Source organism: Coturnix japonica, chromosome 6 (genome assembly GCF_054131305.1).
Source record: "Coturnix japonica strain WE chromosome 6, WE-NBRP24, whole genome shotgun sequence".
Classification (NCBI taxonomy): Eukaryota; Metazoa; Chordata; class Aves; order Galliformes; family Phasianidae; genus Coturnix; species Coturnix japonica.
In genome coordinates this window covers 37522421-37541820 of record NC_140668.1, presented here as the reverse complement: position 1 = coordinate 37541820, position 19400 = coordinate 37522421, and the positions used below count along the sequence as shown (strand labels likewise).

General features: G+C 38.0%; 1 protein-coding gene across 2 annotated transcripts in view; it reads right to left on the bottom strand.

Annotated features, from left to right (window-relative positions):
* Positions 1–2805: 2805 nt before the first annotated feature.
* The window catches only part of USP10 (ubiquitin specific peptidase 10), a 38923-nt gene continuing 22328 nt past the window's right edge, over positions 2806–19400 (bottom strand). For both annotated transcript variants that reach the window (XM_015874099.2, XM_085551875.1), the window contains exons 5-14: positions 17119–17210; positions 16279–16388; positions 15792–15847; positions 14299–14402; positions 13499–13598; positions 12322–12502; positions 8701–8866; positions 5770–5914; positions 5063–5128; positions 2806–3976 (exon numbers count right to left, since the gene is read on the bottom strand). In XM_015874099.2, coding sequence (XP_015729585.2) covers positions 3789–3976; positions 5063–5128; positions 5770–5914; positions 8701–8866; positions 12322–12502; positions 13499–13598; positions 14299–14402; positions 15792–15847; positions 16279–16388; positions 17119–17210 — 1208 coding nt within the window. In that variant the 3' untranslated portion in view covers positions 2806–3788. The remainder of the gene's footprint in view (positions 3977–5062; positions 5129–5769; positions 5915–8700; positions 8867–12321; positions 12503–13498; positions 13599–14298; positions 14403–15791; positions 15848–16278; positions 16389–17118; positions 17211–19400) is intronic.

Here is a 19400-nt window from a genome sequence, read left to right as displayed (position 1 = left end):
TGTGAGTCAGCACTTTCAGGTCCTACATTCAACCAAAGCCAAAACAATCAAAAGTTGCTTTTAATCACTCGGCGTTATTACGGCCTTGATTATAACGTCTCAGTTTCATGTGTGGTAAAAGCCACATAAAGCAGGCTGTATATTTAAGTACATATTAGGAGAGGACGCTTTTAATGTAATATCCAATGAATAGGGAGAAACACAGATTTTGCTGTTCACCCCTAATTGAACACGCAGACAGCACGTCTTGGTTTTCAACCTAAATTCCCCATTCTTTCTTATTTCAATATGGGCTCAGCAATACCAGGACTGTAGCAAAGTGAAGAATGGGGAACAGACCCAAAGCCACGGTACAGACCTGCAATATCTGGCTCCAGCACTGAGGGGTGCAATGGGATAACACAGCTGGAGAGAAACTATAGGAGAAAACATCTTGAGACTTGAACCTTCATACTCTATGCCATACAGACAATGATCAAGCAAAAATGTCGGTCAGCAAGATGAAGAAATTAGAAGAAAAGCCACAGAAATGTCAAGAAGTCAATTGCTAAATGTGGGGGGCTAACTTTCCTTCCCCCCTTTTCCCTCTTCCCATTTTCTTTCCTATACTTTCCATTTTTTCAATCCTTTTTTTCCTCCTTTCCCCCCCTCCATCTTTCTTCCTTTTCTTTCCTATTTATCCCCTTCGCCCCCCTCTTTTTATTTCCATTTTTCCTCCTTTTTACTCCTTCTTCCAATAGGAAACAACCAGTAGAGGTCTTCAGATCCAACCAGCTCAGAAACATAAACCAGACCCTCATCTTCAGAGATCCTACATCCCAGAACTGCAACCACAACCACCAAGCCCCCTCTGTGCATTTGCTAAAGCTCTCCCCATATCCCTAGGGCCATAAAAGCCAAGGGTTGTAACATGGGAACCCCTGAACACCCTTGGAACACTCACAGTGTGCCATAGGAGCTACATTCAGATGCTTGGAGTCATTCACACATGGAACCATCCGGGTGTGCCACCACTGCCCTCTGCAGTGGTCTGCATACATGTACACATGGGAGAGCCCTATGGGAAGGGATCTGCTTGGCAATAAGTGAAAAAGAAGCACAGTTTCTTTAATTATTAAAAGCTACAATCTCTTAGATAACTGCAAAACGAAAGGCACAACTTCTCTTGTTCCCAAAGAGCTCCAGGTATCAGGAGCTTTTCTCCTCCAGCCCATCAACCTGTTCCCAATTCATGCTCTGAGATTCTTCTAACAGCATCTCAGCCAAAGTTTTTCATCCGGGGGAGTTTGGCGCAGTTTTCCTTCTTTTACATAACTGCCAACACAGCAAATAATCAGAGGGCTGCAAAGTTTGGAAGGGCGGAAGGATTTAATAAGGAAAAGAAACTGTGGTGGTGTGTGTTTATCAGACTTTGCCCCATGGCTCAGGCTGCTTTTTCCCCTTTTGAGTAACACTCTGCAGAAAGACAGATTTCAGCAACAAGTGCATTCGTAACACCCTTACCGAAAACCAAAGAAATTAATACCAGCTGAACAACCTCCATTCCCCACCGAGGATTTCAGTGCTTGCCTTTACACTTGGCCATTACTCATTCCTAATTAACAACACCTGCAACCTGTCTGTAACAACCAAATGCACAGAGATGGAGCAAACTGCACTTCTGTAGCTCTCTCTGAAGATGAGAACTCTTTTTTTAAAGCATTTTCTGTTCCTTCAGTATTTTCCAACTGCATTCATTTATTTAACACCTAAGGGGAGCTTCAGTTCCTTAGTTTAGAGACAATATATAGACAACAGGCCTACGTGGGCCTTTTCCAAATACAAAAGCTTTAGGTTATCTAGCATTCTACCCATAAGCTCAAACTTTTGGGGGACATTGGTCAAAACCACCCTTTGTTGCAAGGACCCACAACCAACTAGTGATCACCTGCCCTTTCAGTTGGAACATACGGATGGGTGAGATCCTCATTTCAAATGATGCTGTGGCACTGCAAGGTGAAGTGTTGTAGGAAGGTGCTGCCATTGTGTCTCTGAAGTGGTCACTGCAATGGTAAGAGGAGCACAGCAAGTCTGTGTTACCAGAAATGACCATTTCACAACCTGCTGGAGATGCAAATGAACACCAGATTAATGCACTCCATCTTCTGGTAGCACAAAAATAGGAGTTCTGCAGTACAACTGAGCAGCAGTCATTCCTACAAGAGAACAGCATAGAAAAGTCCTGTACACATCAGCTGGGCTTGCCCTGCCCCAGCAGCTCATTGGTTCCTACTGTAGGAGCTATGCACGCACCAGCACAGCCCTGCATGGTAAATGCATCTGGACTCACCATCACTTTACTCTTTCACAGGAAGCAGCCATGAATAAGCTTCCTGTCTTTTGTAAGGTGACTAATTCTTGCTTTGTTTGGGCAGAAAACACAAGAGGGAAGCCCACGTCAACAGACAAGTGTTGCAACCTAAGGCACTTACAGAGCTGCTTCCTTTCTCTTGAAAAACCTAACATCACCTTCTGCAGAACCATTAAGGCTGGCATCCCTGCATCCCTGCCAGCCTTTCATGTAGGACACAGGGAGGATTCACTCCCCGTGGGCTGCAGCCTCTCCTTTGGGGTTGGTTACATCTCAGTGCCAAATAGGAACACTTCTGAAGTTCCAATGAGCTGTTAAAGACAAAAAGCATCTGCACTTCATTTGAGCACCACCACCTGCACCCTGTCAAAAGAGCAACAAGGCAATGTTTAGGAGTTTTCAAGGTTAGAAGTTACTCTGGAAGAAAAACAAAACCCACACAAACACACACCACCTTAAACCAACTTTGTGACTTTTATTGATGGGCGACAACTTTATACTTCTAGATATCACTAAACTGTGTACAATTAGGAACTCAACATTATAGGAGAGCAGACAGCAAAATTAAACAAAGCAGACTTAAAGAAATATCAACCTTAATTATTTTGCCCATTTTTTTTTTCTTAAATTTCATGTACACAGAAGCATAAATGCAGTTTGAAATTTCATAATAGCAATAAAGTTACGATCACCCATCTATATAGACTAACATCTTAACTCCAAATAGTTGATCTGCAATGTGTACTTGAGCAGTTTCTCATCACACAATTATTAAAACGTGTCTTCCTATTAGGAACCAGCAACTCTGCATTTGGTACATCTGTCCGTTTTCGAAGCACGCAGGACCACCTCCATCTCATACACATTGGCTCATATTTTACTCACTTATCAAAAACTATTGGGGGGGGAGAGCAGAGAGCGCTTTTCGTTTTCTTTTTTTTCTTATTTTTTTTCTTATTTTTTTATTTTAATTAAGTAAAGATAAAACATTTTCACAGAAATCTACAAGTTCTGTTGCTGGTGCAGGGTTTTTTTTCTACTACGCAATTAGAAAGTGGGAATCAAATGCAAATCCCTTGTTTATTATCTTAGGATTCAGCATTAATTCAATATCTTTTTTTTTTTAAACTATTCTTTTTAATTTTTTTCTTTTTTTTTTTGTAATTTTTGTGATTCACGAGACTCGAGTCTTTCAACCCAGCGACTCCATTCTGCTAAGTCAACGTCAACGCAAACTACGTTGTGCACAAACCCAGGGTAGTTTCCTTTCTCACTCTATCCCATAGTTGCAAGGGAAAAAAAAAAGATAAGAAAAGAAAAAAAAAAAAAAGAGATTCACTCAGAAGAGCATTTACAGGAGAAGGAAAAAAAAAGTTAAGTGATAGTTGGCGTTCTACAAAGCAGGTATCTTGCACACACAGCGTAAGAAGGAGAAGTTTCACAGCAGGTCAACTCTGCGGTAGTACAGGAGGTAGGCTGTGCGTTCTGCAGACGGCTTCACCACCTGGTACTGGTTGATCACCTTCACTGCCTGGTCATCGATGCGTAACCAGCCGTTGAGCCCGATTTGGAAGACGTCCGTAGTGTAATGGCCACCAGTTGCGCTGTTGCCATGATGATAAACAACTGTGAAAAGAGAAATTTGTGATGCATGTGTACGCTACACGTGAAATGGTTTTAAACTGAGACAGGGGAGGTTCAGGTTGGATATCTGGAGGAAGTTTTTCACCCAGAGGGTGGTGATGCACTGGAACAGGTTGCCCAAGGAGGCTGTGGATGCTCCATCCCTGCAGGCATTCAAGGCCAGGCTGGATGTGGCTCTGGGCAGCCTGGTCTAGTGGCTGGTGACCCTGCACACAGCAGGGGGTTAGAACAGGATGGTCACTGTGGTCCTTTTCAACCCAGGCCATTCTGTGATTCTATGAATACCCACTGCCACATAAAAGCACAGAATAAAAGTCACATTCTGCTTTCTTTATAACATACCCATGATTCAACCAGGCAGTACTACATAATGTCTCTCCGACATACCAAATCTAATGATCCTGAAGGACACTGAAGTAAATTAACAATGAAAAGTGCCATAAAGCATTAAGCAATTCACTGAAAAAAGAATAAATCTGAACAATCTACACAACAATCTATTAAAGAAAACTATAAAGTCTCTTCTCACTGGTGGCAGGACAAGGGGAAATGGCCTCAAGTTGCACCAGGGTAAGTTTAGGTTGGATATCAGGGAAAACCTCTTTAGAGAAAGGGCTGTTAAGCACTGGAATGGGCTCCCCAGGGAGGTGGTTGAGTCACCATTACTGGATGTGTTTAAAAACTGTTTGGATTTGGTGCTCAGGGACACGATCTAGTAGAGGGTTGTCAGTTAGGGCAGGATGGTTGGGCTGTGGTTGGACTCAATCTACCTATCTACCAATTTCACATCTATTTGTTTTTTCAGTGTGGATCTACTGAAGAACTTTTTTGTGTGAGTTTCAAGCTGGAAGAGTCAGCATATACATACCGATGCAGCATTACAGGGGTATATGAGCATACACAAAAAAATTATATCACTAAATAAGAGAATCTGACACCCATAAACTATTTCAACTTTAAAATAATTTCATAATTTATAAGAAAATATTATGTAATCCAGGTTTCTAGAACTCTACATGTAGAATTGTTATTTGCAATACGGGAACATGAGGAATGTAGATAAAATACCTGCAAAGAGCCGGTAGGTTCTTTGGCCTTTAAAAATCTTACTTTTCACACCAGGAGACAGTAGCTCTGGAGGAGGAAAAAGAGTCACAAAGGCAACAGTCAGTAAATTCAGAAATTCAGTTTTAACAGAGATCAATTATTTCTAACAGAAATTAACACTAGCATAAACAGAAATCTCATCTAAAATGTATACAACTATCAATTTTAGGTTGAAATTTACACAAACACACAGCATTGTTTGGCAAAAGCCCTAAGTATGTACACGTCCTTCATTCAGGGGTCATTCCTAGTATTTGTCCTCATCAGCCTACCACATTACTCCATACGTCTGCAGGAAGCTCTCATGTGGCCAACTCAATGTCTAGGATGTGACAAAGGTTATAAGATCATTCACCATAAAGTTCTTTGCCTGATATAAGAAATACACAATATTCTTATTTCAAGCTGATATACAGGCAATGTCAGATTTGTCAAGGCTCAATCTCCAGATTCCTAAACATACTCTTTTTCTGAAGGGAAAAAAGCACAAAACACATTCAGCAAAATTACTACATTTCTAGGTGGCAATACCCTCCATGGAGAAGAAACCTTGTGCACAAAGCTGGAAGCAAAGAAGAGAAATGAAACACACAGGTACAACAAGCTAAGGAGTTAACATTACCCCTTCCCAAAACCAGCGAAACTTCTGTTAAAGAAGACATTTTTACCTTTACTAATTTCCAGATCAACAGGATACTCAATATTCTTGATAAGCTTCTGACATCCGCCCGTCTTCTCATACACAAACCTCTTGAGGTGTAAAACAAGGACAGGGGGGAGTTCTTCTAGTGTCACTCTTCGACTGATCTCCACCTAAAAATACAGAAAAAGACGAATTAAAAATGATTTTTGTTGACTGCTCAGAATTGCTACTTAAAAAGAAGAAGTATTTGATTTTAGAGACGCTAGCACAAAGAAAAAAGTCTGCAAAGCATAAGGCAGTTTATAGGACAGCTTATGATATTTGACAGTAAGATACTAGTAATGTAACAGTTTAAAAACAATTTAAAGTCGAGATATTTGATGTTCAAGAATTCCCTTGAAAAACAAAGTGAGCTGTTAAATAAGCTATCTAAAAACGAGTGTCACGATGGTCAGGAGTTATGGAGGGTTTCGGTAATGAATGATGTTTCTTTTGTTAAAAGGTATGCCAGGTTCTGTAAAGAACCTGAAGGAAATACAGAGAAAAAACTATGAGTTAAAGCCACATTTATTTACTAAATACTGACTTTTACATAGTTACATCCAAGCAGCCCAAAAAGTTACTGTCTGGAAATGTAAAACTGGGCTCCAAACTGCAGAACAAAAATGCTTCCTCTTCCTAGAAATTCTGAACTAAAACCAAAAATTCTCCAAGTAACTGATTTAGGCTTCTCTAAGTTTCCAGATTAGGAAAAAATAAAAATAAAAAAAATCACCTGTATCCTCTTTATGGTAAATCATCAGCATACTGTATTCCAACAGAGGATCTGCTTCTGCTACTGAGCATGGAATAGAAAATCCTGAGGAAAAACTCTTCTAAGCTTGAATACTAAAATTTATTGCTCTCATGATACTGAAGCAAGCAGGTTTTGTAGGGTACACGATTTCCTCAAGGATTTGAGCTGATACTTTTTACAAGAAATAATTTAACATGTGAAACAGAAATAGTCTCTACTAACTGTAAAACTTCACCTACATCTTAAGGGTTCAAAATATGCCTTTCTGCATCCAAAAACCATCTAACCACTGGGCAACAGTGGCAGCTTCTCTGAGCCTCAAGAGAGGGGTTTTGTGTGCTTTTTGTTGTTTTTTTAAACCTGCAGGCCAAACAGGGCCCTGTTCTTTTCCACTCAATAAGTGCCTGCTGGCACCCACCCATCCATCTTCCAGGAATAACACGCAGAAAAAGAAGCTCTAAGGCAGACTCTGAAAGAGAAGATGCGACAAGAGGTGCACACAATTCTCCTATGAACACAGAAGAGTTTGCATATTGCATGTGTTCTAGCATGGAACAGCGGCTGTTTTCATGGAGCAAATCTGGAAAGGCTTTATATGAAGAGAAACTACTCTTGATTCAGACAATTATCACTATTTGAATATTTTCCTGGAATTGAGTCTTCTCAATCTAAAATCTGAATTCAATTTTGTGAGGAACCAACAAACCAACCCCAAATGCTTCACAGGTCCAAGCCCAGAGCAAGATAGGAAGACACAGAAGAATACCAATGCAGTGGTTCAAGCAGCTGCTGTTCTCCTCTCTCAATCATTGAGCTAGTGTTTGGGAACATGCATCTGCAACTCAGCTGTGCCTCACCAAGAATCTCAGCTTAGATTGCAGATCACAGCAGCGCTGTGCTCTGGTGCCAGGCAGTGGACCCAGCACACAACCTGCTACCTTGACCACCAGGGGACCTGGTTTCTGGTAGCAACATCACCAGCAAGAAGTGCTCCAAACATTTGCTTAGCGAACACTGAGTCAGAGTCCCAAGAAAATATTTGTGTAAGCCTCAAGAAGCAGTCTGAGAACTACAGAGAATGTGAAGACTCCTAAGGAGTTTGTGGAAGGTAAGCAGGAAAAGTAAACGAGGAAAGGCTAGCTTCTTACTCAAGTCTTCACTACTGTTACAAAATGTGAACAGGTCTGCAAATAAGAAAAAGGCCACTTCTAGTTAAAAATTAAGCTTTTATATGTATTTGGTGTTGAAACATTCAAGACTTAAACAGATCTGCAAGACCAAAAAGAATGAGAATGGCCTACAGAATGTCATTCCTCTTCAAACACCTAAGGAAACACCTACATAAAACACCTATTTATTTTCAAACACTGCATGAGAGTCTGATTATTTCCTCCTTACATTAACACAAAAATCTTATGATTAGAAAAATAAAGTAAGAAATTGTTCATGCATTTGGAAGATTATTGTTGTAACTACGGCTTATGCCCACAACTTGATAGTAATACAATTCAGATCTAAAAAAGTCAGAATAAAAACAAGAGTAATTAAATAAGACTTTTTTTTTTTTTTAGCTTCAACAGTTTCTGAGTTCCCCATAAAGAAAATGAAGATGAAATGCTTCTTCACAACAGATTTTGGCTTTCAGGATGTTGCAGATAGTAATTTTCATTACGTTCAGTGTTTTCACTATAATTTGTAACATAAGAACAGCTCTTTTGACAACTTCTTAAGAAAAGAAAGACCTAATGCTTGCATTTCTATGCAGCCTCTAAAACATAAACCAGATTTTATGTTTAAGAGTCCTGGCAATCCTCAGGAATGAGTATGTTAAGACAAGCTAAAGCCATTTTACTTATAATAGTACATATTATTATCACAGTTTACCCTGTTAATTTAATATGTTCAAGTAAAATCTTCAGAAAACATTCTAATTTACAAGCACAGTTTTGTTTAAGAGCTGGTTCTCTTCCTTGAATGCCTTTCACTGTATGTATTCAAATGTATTATGTTCTACTGCTGCAACACACCAAGAAGGTTAGCACCTTTTTTATTAACATCAGGAGTACGAGTTCAAGAAACTATTTGTAAAACAAGAGCTGAGTAAAAACCCTTGAAAGAACTTCTAATATTTGACTGTAAAAACAAGTCAACAGAACACACCTCTTGCTTGGTTTTTGTGGTATAACCCTGGACAGACTCTCTTGCCACCAAACTTTCCAATGCATCCTGGACGGTGCGTATCTTGTCAGACTGGATATCCAGCTGCAGGGTGAAGAAAGGTTGCAGCGTAGCAGATTCTTTAGAACTCTGTTGGTAAACAACAGATCTACGGAAAGAGCAAAAATTGAATGTAAAAAAGGAAAGTAATTTTCAACAATACAAAAATCTTCAATTAAGAAGAAATCAGCGTCCACCTTGCAGATAGTTAAACCTGAACAAAACATACAAATACTAGCTTCAATAGCAAGTATCCACTTTAATGCAAGTAAAATCAGTTTCATAACTCCTCAGAGCACACCGAACGGAATTATATTTCAATTATTTTGTTTATGCAAGGATTTAAACAATTCTGGATAAGCATCAGTCACTTAAAGAACCTGAAGCAAAGAAGTGCTTGGCTATGCCTTTAAAGGTCTGCAACTTGGGACACATTAAAACATATTGTGATCAACTAAACTTCTATTCTGAAATGAAAAAAAACACAAAACACTTCTGTGTTTCATGGCAAAGCGCAGCCAAAGTTGATTTATGAAGCTTTACCTAACTGCATTCCTACCCTGGCCTCTATCTTTTGTTAACATACTGCTAACCACAAAAATACCTCTGCTCTAGGAAACATACATATGTCTGGAAAGTATGTTAGGAAGCCAGCTCTTTCTGCAGGGAGATTTTAAAATCATCTCTGTTCACATCAGATTCCTGAAATTATGCTTCAATAAACACGTGATCAGAAACTCAAAGTACTGATCCATCTCCAATTTATGTTTTGCTGTAAAAAATAACAACCAAGTCCAGATTATGAAATTAAACACATCACTATTTCAGTCACTTCACCATGTCCAGTCTCATGGTCACTTTAAATTGTTTGGTTAGAACTGGCCATAGGAAATCCAAACTATCCTCCGTTGAGGATCAGCGTTTCCTTTTCCTTCCAACATTTCCCATGTCCAGACTTTGTCCACGCACTCCTCTGTAGAGAAACGGGAGACTTTTGGAAGAACTGAAGTGGTAAAACACGGGGCACGAGGTATTTTTTCGTAGGGCGTTCAGCTGCAGCCTTTCAGTAACGTGGCTTCAACTTCAGCTGCATCACTGCACTAAGTGCACTCTTCCTGTTTTCCCTGAAAACTATCAAACATGGCTCAAGAATTTATTTTCTTTTGAAAGCAGTACTTGCATTAAAAAGTCCCAGCTGTTAAAAAAAAAAAAGGGGATTTTACGCAGCTGAAGAAATAAATTGCTTATTATATTCTTAAGCTCATTACAGTGTCCCACAAAGCTTGAAAGCGATGAGATAATTAGCACAGCCGTAATTCCTGCAGGCAGGCTGAAATTTCTCTCAATCGTGTATGAAATGTTAAAATAAAGGTATGATTACTGCCAACTCCTATCAAAAGAGCTCCTGCAATTCTGGCAATACCCCAAAGCAGCAACATGCAGTCAGTGCATCTTTAGACTGGCACATATATATCCTTCAGAGGAAAGACAGCATATGAAAAACAGTACCATGTTTATTTCACTTAACGCTTCCTCCTTGGCTATATTTAAGGACAAAACCTTCAACACATGGCAAGAGCAGTGTTTCAATAAACAAACCCTGCACTGTTTAATTCTTGCTGCTTTTGGATACATTTCCCAGCCCCTTTTAAAGCTAACCATTATTTAGTGCAATGATCACTAGAAAACTGCTACCAAGGCCATGTATTAAAGATTAAATTATTAATACAGAAGATATTCTGAAAAGATAGCATTAATGAAAAGCACTTTTTTCTTTTAGTTACTATGGTGAAAGTTTCTTCAAAAAGTAATACAGGAATGGATTTGACAGCAAAACCTTTGCAGGTCTCTGGTTTTCCACAGATTAATTGTGGATGCCCCATCCCTGCAGGCATTCAAGGCCAGGCTGAATGTGGCTCTGGGCAGCCTGGTCTGCTGGTTGGTGACCCTGCACATGGCAGGGGGGTTGAACCGAGATGAGCATTGTGGTCCTTTTCAGCCCAGGCCAATCTATGATTCTGCAATTAATTACTTAATAGAATAATCAGAAATTTCTATTGGTCACTGGAAAATGCATTGCTGTCAATCTCACATACTGTAAGAGCTCTGCAGTGGGCAGACCCAAGGAGCGCTTAAAGTCACCCAGGCCAGAAGGTGCCAATCCACACCATGTTTTTTATTCCAGGCTTTTTCCATTTCATTACTTCCAATTTCTGAGGCTTTCATTTGGTAGATTTGTACCAACATTTCTGCATTCAACCCTTTCTATCTCCACCCTCAGCCTCAGAAGAGGAAGCTTTCCAGCATCACAACAGGAGATACTGTTTCTGCGGTAAATGGTGTGACCTAGTTTGGAGGCTAAATAAAATGGGTGTGGTGGAAGCAGACAACAGATGTGACCGTGTGGTTCTGTTGCTCATTGCAAGTTTTTGCCTTATTCAATATTACCTCCACAATATTTTCTCTGGATTTCTGCAGAAGACAGTATATTAAATTCAGAATATGTAGAGAATGCTAACAAAACCATACATAGACCTAGATTCCAATTGTGATAAAAATTACTATGAGTGTTAACAATACGTTGGGTATATGAAGATACCATCAATGTGGAATTGCAATAGGTAAAATGCTTGCCTGCCAACTTTTACGGAAAGTATCGTTATATTTGCCAGCTGTCTGACTCCAATCCCTAAGGAATAATTTCAGCACATTTCATAGGCAGAAGGTACGAGCCCACATTATTCACACCTCTCGACTGAATATCTGGCAACACATGGAGTCAAACACCAGCAATTAAGTGTCTGCCTCCAATTTAAAAATAATTCTTCAAGTCTAGCATTTTTGTTTTGGAATATGCTTTTAGTTACGTGTTTACATTGCTTTCGTTTTAAATTATACATCCCTCCAAACAAGTAATGAGGAAAAGCTTTCAAAAACACACTCCTTCACTATCTACTTTCTGCCTTCCTCTGGCATCAGACCTGAATATAAGTCATGTCCCACATTCTTTTCATTCCTGTACCATCTTGTAGCCATTTACATTTTTCCAAGATTCTTTCGTCTTTAACGTTTGATTTATTAACTATTATGTGTAACTGCTGTGCCTCCGGGAAGCACATGTGTTTAAACAACCAGAGGTTAACAATTCTTTTTATTCTTTCAGTTCTTTTACAGACTGGGTTTAACTCTTAGCTGAACTCACTATGCATGGAGTGAGGCCACAAGAATTGGATAGGCGTGCACTTGTTTTCTGGAACTCTTTAAATACAACACATAAAGCATTCATTTCAAACTCTACCTCTGTAAATAATTCAGGACTTTTGTTCACTAAAATGATTCAGACTCTACAACAATTCACAATATTTTGGATCAATTTCTTTTCTATTATTCTGACCTATCTCTGCTTCACTTGCTAACAAGTGCTTCATGGAAGAAATGTTCATCTTTCAAGCCTGAAAAAAAATTGTTTTCTATGTGAAAAACATAACAATAAAAGCAGAGGTAGAAATTATTCCTGAGGGCAAAGCAAGCTACAGTCACAACAGCTTTTTAATAAGAGCCTACCTTATGTGACCACCAAAAATATCAGTTATCGGAGTCTGAACAAAGTCAGCCTGTCGAGTGACTGAGGATTTGTTGCGAGGTCCCACTTGCTCCCATTCATCCTCACTGCCTTCTCCTTGCTCATCTTGCTCCTCTTCCTCATGAACAGTCTGAACCTCAGGGCCATTGGAAACAGAGAGCTCTTAAAGTGAAAAAAAAATAGGTTTGTGTTTGTTTTTTTTCAAATAAAACATGCAAACAGACACAGAACTTAAAAGGAAAAAATATATTAATTATTTTCAGAAGATAAAATGCTTTCAGAGATTACCCAGATTTCATAGAGCACAGATTTGAAAACATGAATGAGAATGAATATATTATTCCTGGTCCTCTCGCACCTCGGCATATCCATGTATGAACAGAATGCAGCTCACTAATGACTGTATGTAAATAGATGCAGTTTTCTAATAAAGCTTCATATATTTTTAGTTATAAGTTTATAGAGTAGAAAAATAGAAAGCGAAGTGTTACTCTGGAAGCATAATTATGGCATTATTAAATACAACTCCTTTACTGCGCAGATATTTTACAGAGAACCCAAGGCTTCGCAAATATTTTCTTTTCAAGTGCCAAAGTCAGAGGCTAAAGAAGGCTTAGCACACAGTCAGAGAACAAAATACTGAATGATCATTTTATATCATAAAAAATTTCTACTCTGTGAAAGAGAAATTGGTAAGTGGTGACCTGAACTCTACACTTGGCTAAGGTTAACTGTGTTTTGTTTCATTTTTAAATGGGGAACCAAATGTAAAGCCACTGTAAAATAAGATGGTATTTTAGACTACATGCAAGTCCTAACACTTCCTTCAAAGAAAACTTTCCTCCATCTTCATCAATAAGACTTTTGAAATCATTTACTGTGTTGTTTTGAATTAGTCTAGAAGTCTCTACTTCCAAAAAGAGATCATCTTCAACAGTGGCAAAATGCACTTTTATTTTCAGTCTACCACGGAGAGAGCCAAATCCCCGGTAAATAATTTTAATGTAGAAATGAATCCTTGATAATATGGAATTCCATCCCTGTCTCAATGTCTACTCCAAAAACTTCTCTATATTACATAATTAACATAAAAAGAGAAGAAACATTTTTACAGACAAATACTTGAATGAAATAAAGTTTGCAACAAAGAAAACTAACTTTCATTATGTGGAGAGAGAAGTTTCTTTAAGGTCAGCATTTCTTCATGTAGTCCATTGAGAATAAAGCCCAAGTATTCTTCAGCATCCTCTTGTCTGCCCTGAATAAAATGTTTCTTCAGTAATCGAAAACATGACAATGCCATATAGAACAGAAGCATATATAACAGATTCAACTTCTGGCTTTCCTATTAATTTTGCAAATTTATAAGCTACTTCGGATATGGTGTTTTATGAAAGTCAAAGAGTATTTAAACTTTACTGTGATATATGTTGGTTCCTATTTCAAAAAGAACCAGCATGAGTTAGTAATCTACCAGGACAGTAAATACTTAATAAATGTAATACGCAAGTTCATATTTGTGCAACTTCCTTCGGAATTAACACCAACAGTTGCAATCAAGCCCAAACCAGAAGACGGTCTGAGTCATTATCTGTCATTAAAATTGAAACTAAACCTGAAGTAGCATAAGTCTCAGCAGACTTCCAACCATTCCATGCTGAAATCCAAGCAGAAATAAACAACTGCACATTTCTAATATAAAAGCCAATGTTAACTCCTCTATAAAAATAGAGGTCGTCCTGTTCCATTTCTCTCACAATTCTGACACCAGACTGTGAAACTTATCTGATAAACACCTTCATACAATGTAAGTCCATTGAGAATCCAGTATAACTACTACGAACAGTTGATTTTAGAGATACTTAGGCACGGAAATTGATGTATGTCTTTTACATTGTTCTAACAATAGCGACTGTCTTGTGATGCAACTACAGAAGTCAAAGATTTTTAAGTCACACCTTCTCTGACAGACTTGACTTGATAACCGTCAGAAGTCTATAAATATACGTAGGTTCAAAGGCAGCTCCCGGTCGGATGTCCCTCACAATTTTATCACCTAAAGCTGCAAGACAAAGAGAAATACATATAAGTACCAGCACACAGAAGCTTTTCTACATTCTACCATTGATGTGTGAAATAAATGCTACAGATTTTGGAACCTGAAATCATCTTTCATAAACAGTTTTATTATAGTTTCAGCTGTGTAACCCGAGTTCAGGATCCCTAAGGTACAATTCTTATCCACAACACATTTTAGAAAGCAGCATTCTGCACCGACTTCCTTATGATCTGGAAAACTCAAAACTCGCTTTTTATATTCAACTATAAAGATCACAAGAATATCTATAACATCACACACACAAAGAATTCTCCTTCTATGTATGTTTTTCCTATTTAATTTTTTCTGCTTTAAAGAAGTGTTTGTAATTCTAATGATCACTTTTCCTTCTTGCAAGAAAAAAAAAAAAGGAATAAAAAAACCAACCAAGAGACAGTATGACCCATTTGATATAAAAGTTCAACCTAATGGCAATACAAGGCATCAGAAAATATACTTGAAAACGAAAAACACAATTTAAATGACCTAGAAGTAAAATAAGTTGCATAAGACAGTAAGATTTGTTTTACAGAAACAAAACTTTAAAACAACAAACCACAGAAATGTCTGAACTGTTTGGAAATCACTGGAGCAACCAAGTCCTCGTGGTATTTTCTTATAATGTTACATAAACACATTCCTGAAACTGATTTTTATTTCTATAAGTTTGTAATATAACAGATTTGGTTCACAGACAGAATAACGAAACCTATAACAACGTACTTGCATTGAAAAATACTCTATTCCTCACCACATAACTGTCATTGACCTTAAACATATATTATTGAGAACAAGATACTAAGTTTTCACATTGCTACAGGACATACATAGGATGCAGAAGAATTAAAAGCCATTGCCTGCAGGCACTCCCTAACTGCTGAAGAGATTTACTATGGTCCTTCCTTGTTCTGAAGTCATGTGTGTGCTGAATAGTTAAGAAAACAATTGAGCAAGCTGTTAAACAAAACAGCTGGAAATGCATACAGAAGGAAATGGAATAAATACAGTGAATACCAAATGATTTTGTTAGGAAGGGTGTGTTCTCAGAAGACGTACTGATTAAACAAACCCTTAAATAAAAGCCTATTCTGATTGTGCTTGTACATTTGGTCTATCAAACACAAAGCCCAACATGATTTCTTCATATGAAACACCAATGATGAACAAAGATGAACAAGAGGTTGGCAGAAAACTAAATGCAAACTGAAAGATATCAAGAAAACTGAAAGGCTGAAGACCCAGAGAGATCAATCATCAGTATTTAAAGGTCTGAAGTACACTAAGCAATATGGATCCCTACCCCAAAGCTTTCTGATCGTGCTTTTAAGACTTTTTCCCCCTCCTCCCACTCACCTTGTTTTGCTTTAGGAGGTACAGGCATATTAGTGAACTCATTCATTAAACGAACACTGAAACAGAACGGAAGGAACAACTACACATGAGCAGCATGTTAAGACTTAAAGGGAAAAAAAAATAAGATTAGGTCATTTTTATTACTGACAGCCAAAAATCCTAGGCTACCAATACAGAAGTCCAAATGAAACTTAACCAGACCATTGCTAACGTGCTGAGATGGGAAGTCAGTTCTCACAGCTCACTTTTGCACACAGAACACTAATTAAAAACTATACTAATGCAATAGGAAATATTTGCCTTCACAACTCAAGTATAAAATACTAAGTTCATTATGGAAGCCAAGTATCATTAAAAAAGGCAGTCTGTATGTATCTATATAATAGCATTCATTAATTAAGAAAACAATCATTTCTTAGATACTTCTTAACAAGCTTAATCAGATTACAGACTGATTTTTATTTTTTTTTAAAAAGGAGCTACTTACAAACTGTCTATCATTGGTGTCGACGTACACGGCCGCTGTGATTTTGAATACATTGGAATGGACTTCATTAAATGATACATTGGAGGGCAAGCAACCAAGGCTTGCAGGGTCTAAGCAGTAGCATTAAGGAAACATTCAGAAAGCAACCTGCATATTAACCAAATATTCAATTATATTAAAGATTATAAGCAAACTTAATTCTTAATCCACGAACTCCAGTGGATGGGCTTTTCTCACAATATTAGCTGCTAATGCACAGAAATCCTACTAAAAATGCCAGCAATTTGTAACACATAACATTTTCAATGACATCTAAATTCCAAGTGAAAGCCAGTCATCCATTCCACTGCAAAGGGCTCATTTTAAATCACTTCATTCACAAGGACGATACACTAATAGCCAATAGATTATCACGGTATTATACAGTGACTGTCCTAGACCAACAGAAGACTAAATTAATCTACCAAATTGACAAAACAAAGTCAGTGAGGAAGAATACCTCCTTTAAGTACAAAAGAACCACTTCAGTCAACGTACAAAGAGTAAAAGTAACAAGAATTCACAAGCTGATCACGAGACAATTACAGTTCTGAACTATTTAGACAGAGATTTAACACAATGTGAAGATGACAGCAACCAGCTGCAGGGGACCCTGGATGCTGGGTTCAGTGATCCATCAAGCCCTTGGATTTTGTAGCTGCTGACATTAAACACCTGAACAAGAGCAGCACAGTATGTGAAGGCAAAGGCTTTTCTAGAAAACTTACCAAATCAAACCAGGAAAACATGGAGAGAAATTAAGCACATTTTTATGCATTAATTTTCCCAAGGTAAGGATACAGCATTGATGTAGCACCAGTTTCCTTTGTTGATCAGCCCTCGAGGTTGCAAAGACACTGGTTTATGTACTAGCTTTACATTTTCCAGTAATTCTGCAGAACAAGAAATGGTACATTTAGCATCAATTAAATGCACATGCTAGTGATCAAAACTATCTGCTGAGGCATTACAAAATAATACACATCTATGAACAAGACTCCCAGAAACTTTAGCAAATAAAGCTGATACGATAACATCAGTTTACAGATTTCAGTGGACGCTATCTTACAGCACGAATATCTTAGTGTAAACAGGATAGACAGATATTAGCATACGTTTCTAAGCAGTGTTTTCTTTACTGCTTCTAAAACCTACAGGAGTATATGATAATATAATTCTTACTGTCACAGTTTTGAATAGATCAACAATGGCACAAGTTTAAAAATGAGAAACCACAGCACCTAAGTTGAAGCCTGTCAGAATTATGAAATAGAGAGCAACCAGGGGAGCGCTTCCTAGAAGTCTGACCCGTTGTTTGGGTACCTAAATAAAACCTGTTCAAGGAAAATATTGGATTTGGCACATTTAAAGTTTGGGAAAGATGGATAAACAGCATGCAAAGCTGCACAAAAAAAAAAAAAAAAAAAAAAAAAGGAAAGAAAAAAATAAAATCACATAATCACAGCAATTGCCTGCTGGGAGGATTATTTGGTTTTATAATAAACACAAGGGCTTCTAAAGTTTTTCACACAGAGGGTGGTGATGCACTGGAACAGGTTGCCCAAGGAGGCTGTGGATGCCCCATCCCTGGAGGCAATCAAGGCCAGGCTGGATGCGGCTCTGAGCAGCCTGGTCTGCTGGTTGGTGACCCTGCACTAGATAAAGCATAAAGCAATAACCAAAGTAGGTATCAGAATCACAAAGCCCACGTCTTTCTGCTTCCGCTTCCTAAGACCATGGTCCCTGCTAACGGTGGTAGTTCTGATTAAAACCACAAGACAGATATCTCAGTGCTTGGCTACAGAAGGAACCCGGCACCTGAAAGGGTACAGATGAAAACTCTTCCACGTTGAAACACACTTGCCATGAAATTATTAACATTCAAGAACTTCAGAATACATTACTAATGGAACAAAGTTTAAATGGGTTGCCCACACCATTCAATCTTCTTAATATAATTAACTGCTGTTGAAAATTAGGACAAAGACAATGAGAATAACTCTTAATTAATGTCAACCAATAACTTTTCAGGTTAAATGTATTTTTCCTCATCTCCTGTCACACTGAATGAAAGTATTACTATGACTTTAGCATCCTCTTGTGGTCATAAAACTGCCTTCTAAATAATGTCTAAAGGAACTGCAGTGAGTTTTCTTTCAACACAAAGATTTTTTGCTTTACATGATTACATCCATACCACGTTTTCATACCAAATCTAAAATTAGGCAGTAATATTTACAAGAGCATCATAAGGCAAAATACACTTACAATCATGAGGAAAGTTTCTTAAGAGTGTCAGAACTGACTATAAAGCACACATCACTAACCAGAAGGAACTCACATCCCTTTTGTTGGTATGTAATTATGGAACATGGCTCTGGTTTGAAAACAAACCCAAAACATTTCCATGTTTGCTGTGGCATTGAATTACAAACGAAGTAATTTTTGCCTTGCTACTGTCTTCAGAAAGCAATGAATCACTGTAGTCTTCATGCATTTCTTTCAGATATTTGATGTTAGAGCCATTGTCATGCTCCTACAGACTCTTCTGAAACAAATAAATCCAAACTTCCATGCTTGCTGAAACAACGTGGTTTCTGAATGTTTCTTCTCTCTGCCTGTTACATCTCCCTACAGAACTAAAGCCTGAGGATGAGCCAACTTCTTCATCAAGTCCCCAATACTAACAACAGAGTTCTAAGAGCCATCTTCAATCTTTTCTACATAAACTGGTATTAACGCAAACTGGAAATATAATTTAGTCTTCAACTTTATTAGGGATATGTTTAAACTCCCTAGAATTAACATATTCTCTTATTCTCTACTACTATCACCAACCATTTTCCCATCATACTGTCCGCATGCACTTACTTCTGACACACCTTTCCACACTTATCTGTATTGGATTTTACCTCCCTTCTAATTTAAAAGCACTCCAGATTGATTCACGTTTTCAATGTTTGTGTTCTTTATGTGAAATTTTGCCTGTGGCAAAACAAACTTTATATGCACTGTTAATTCCATCACCTACACAACAGAAACAGTGCAAGGAAACAGGATTGAGAATATCTTATTAGATTCCC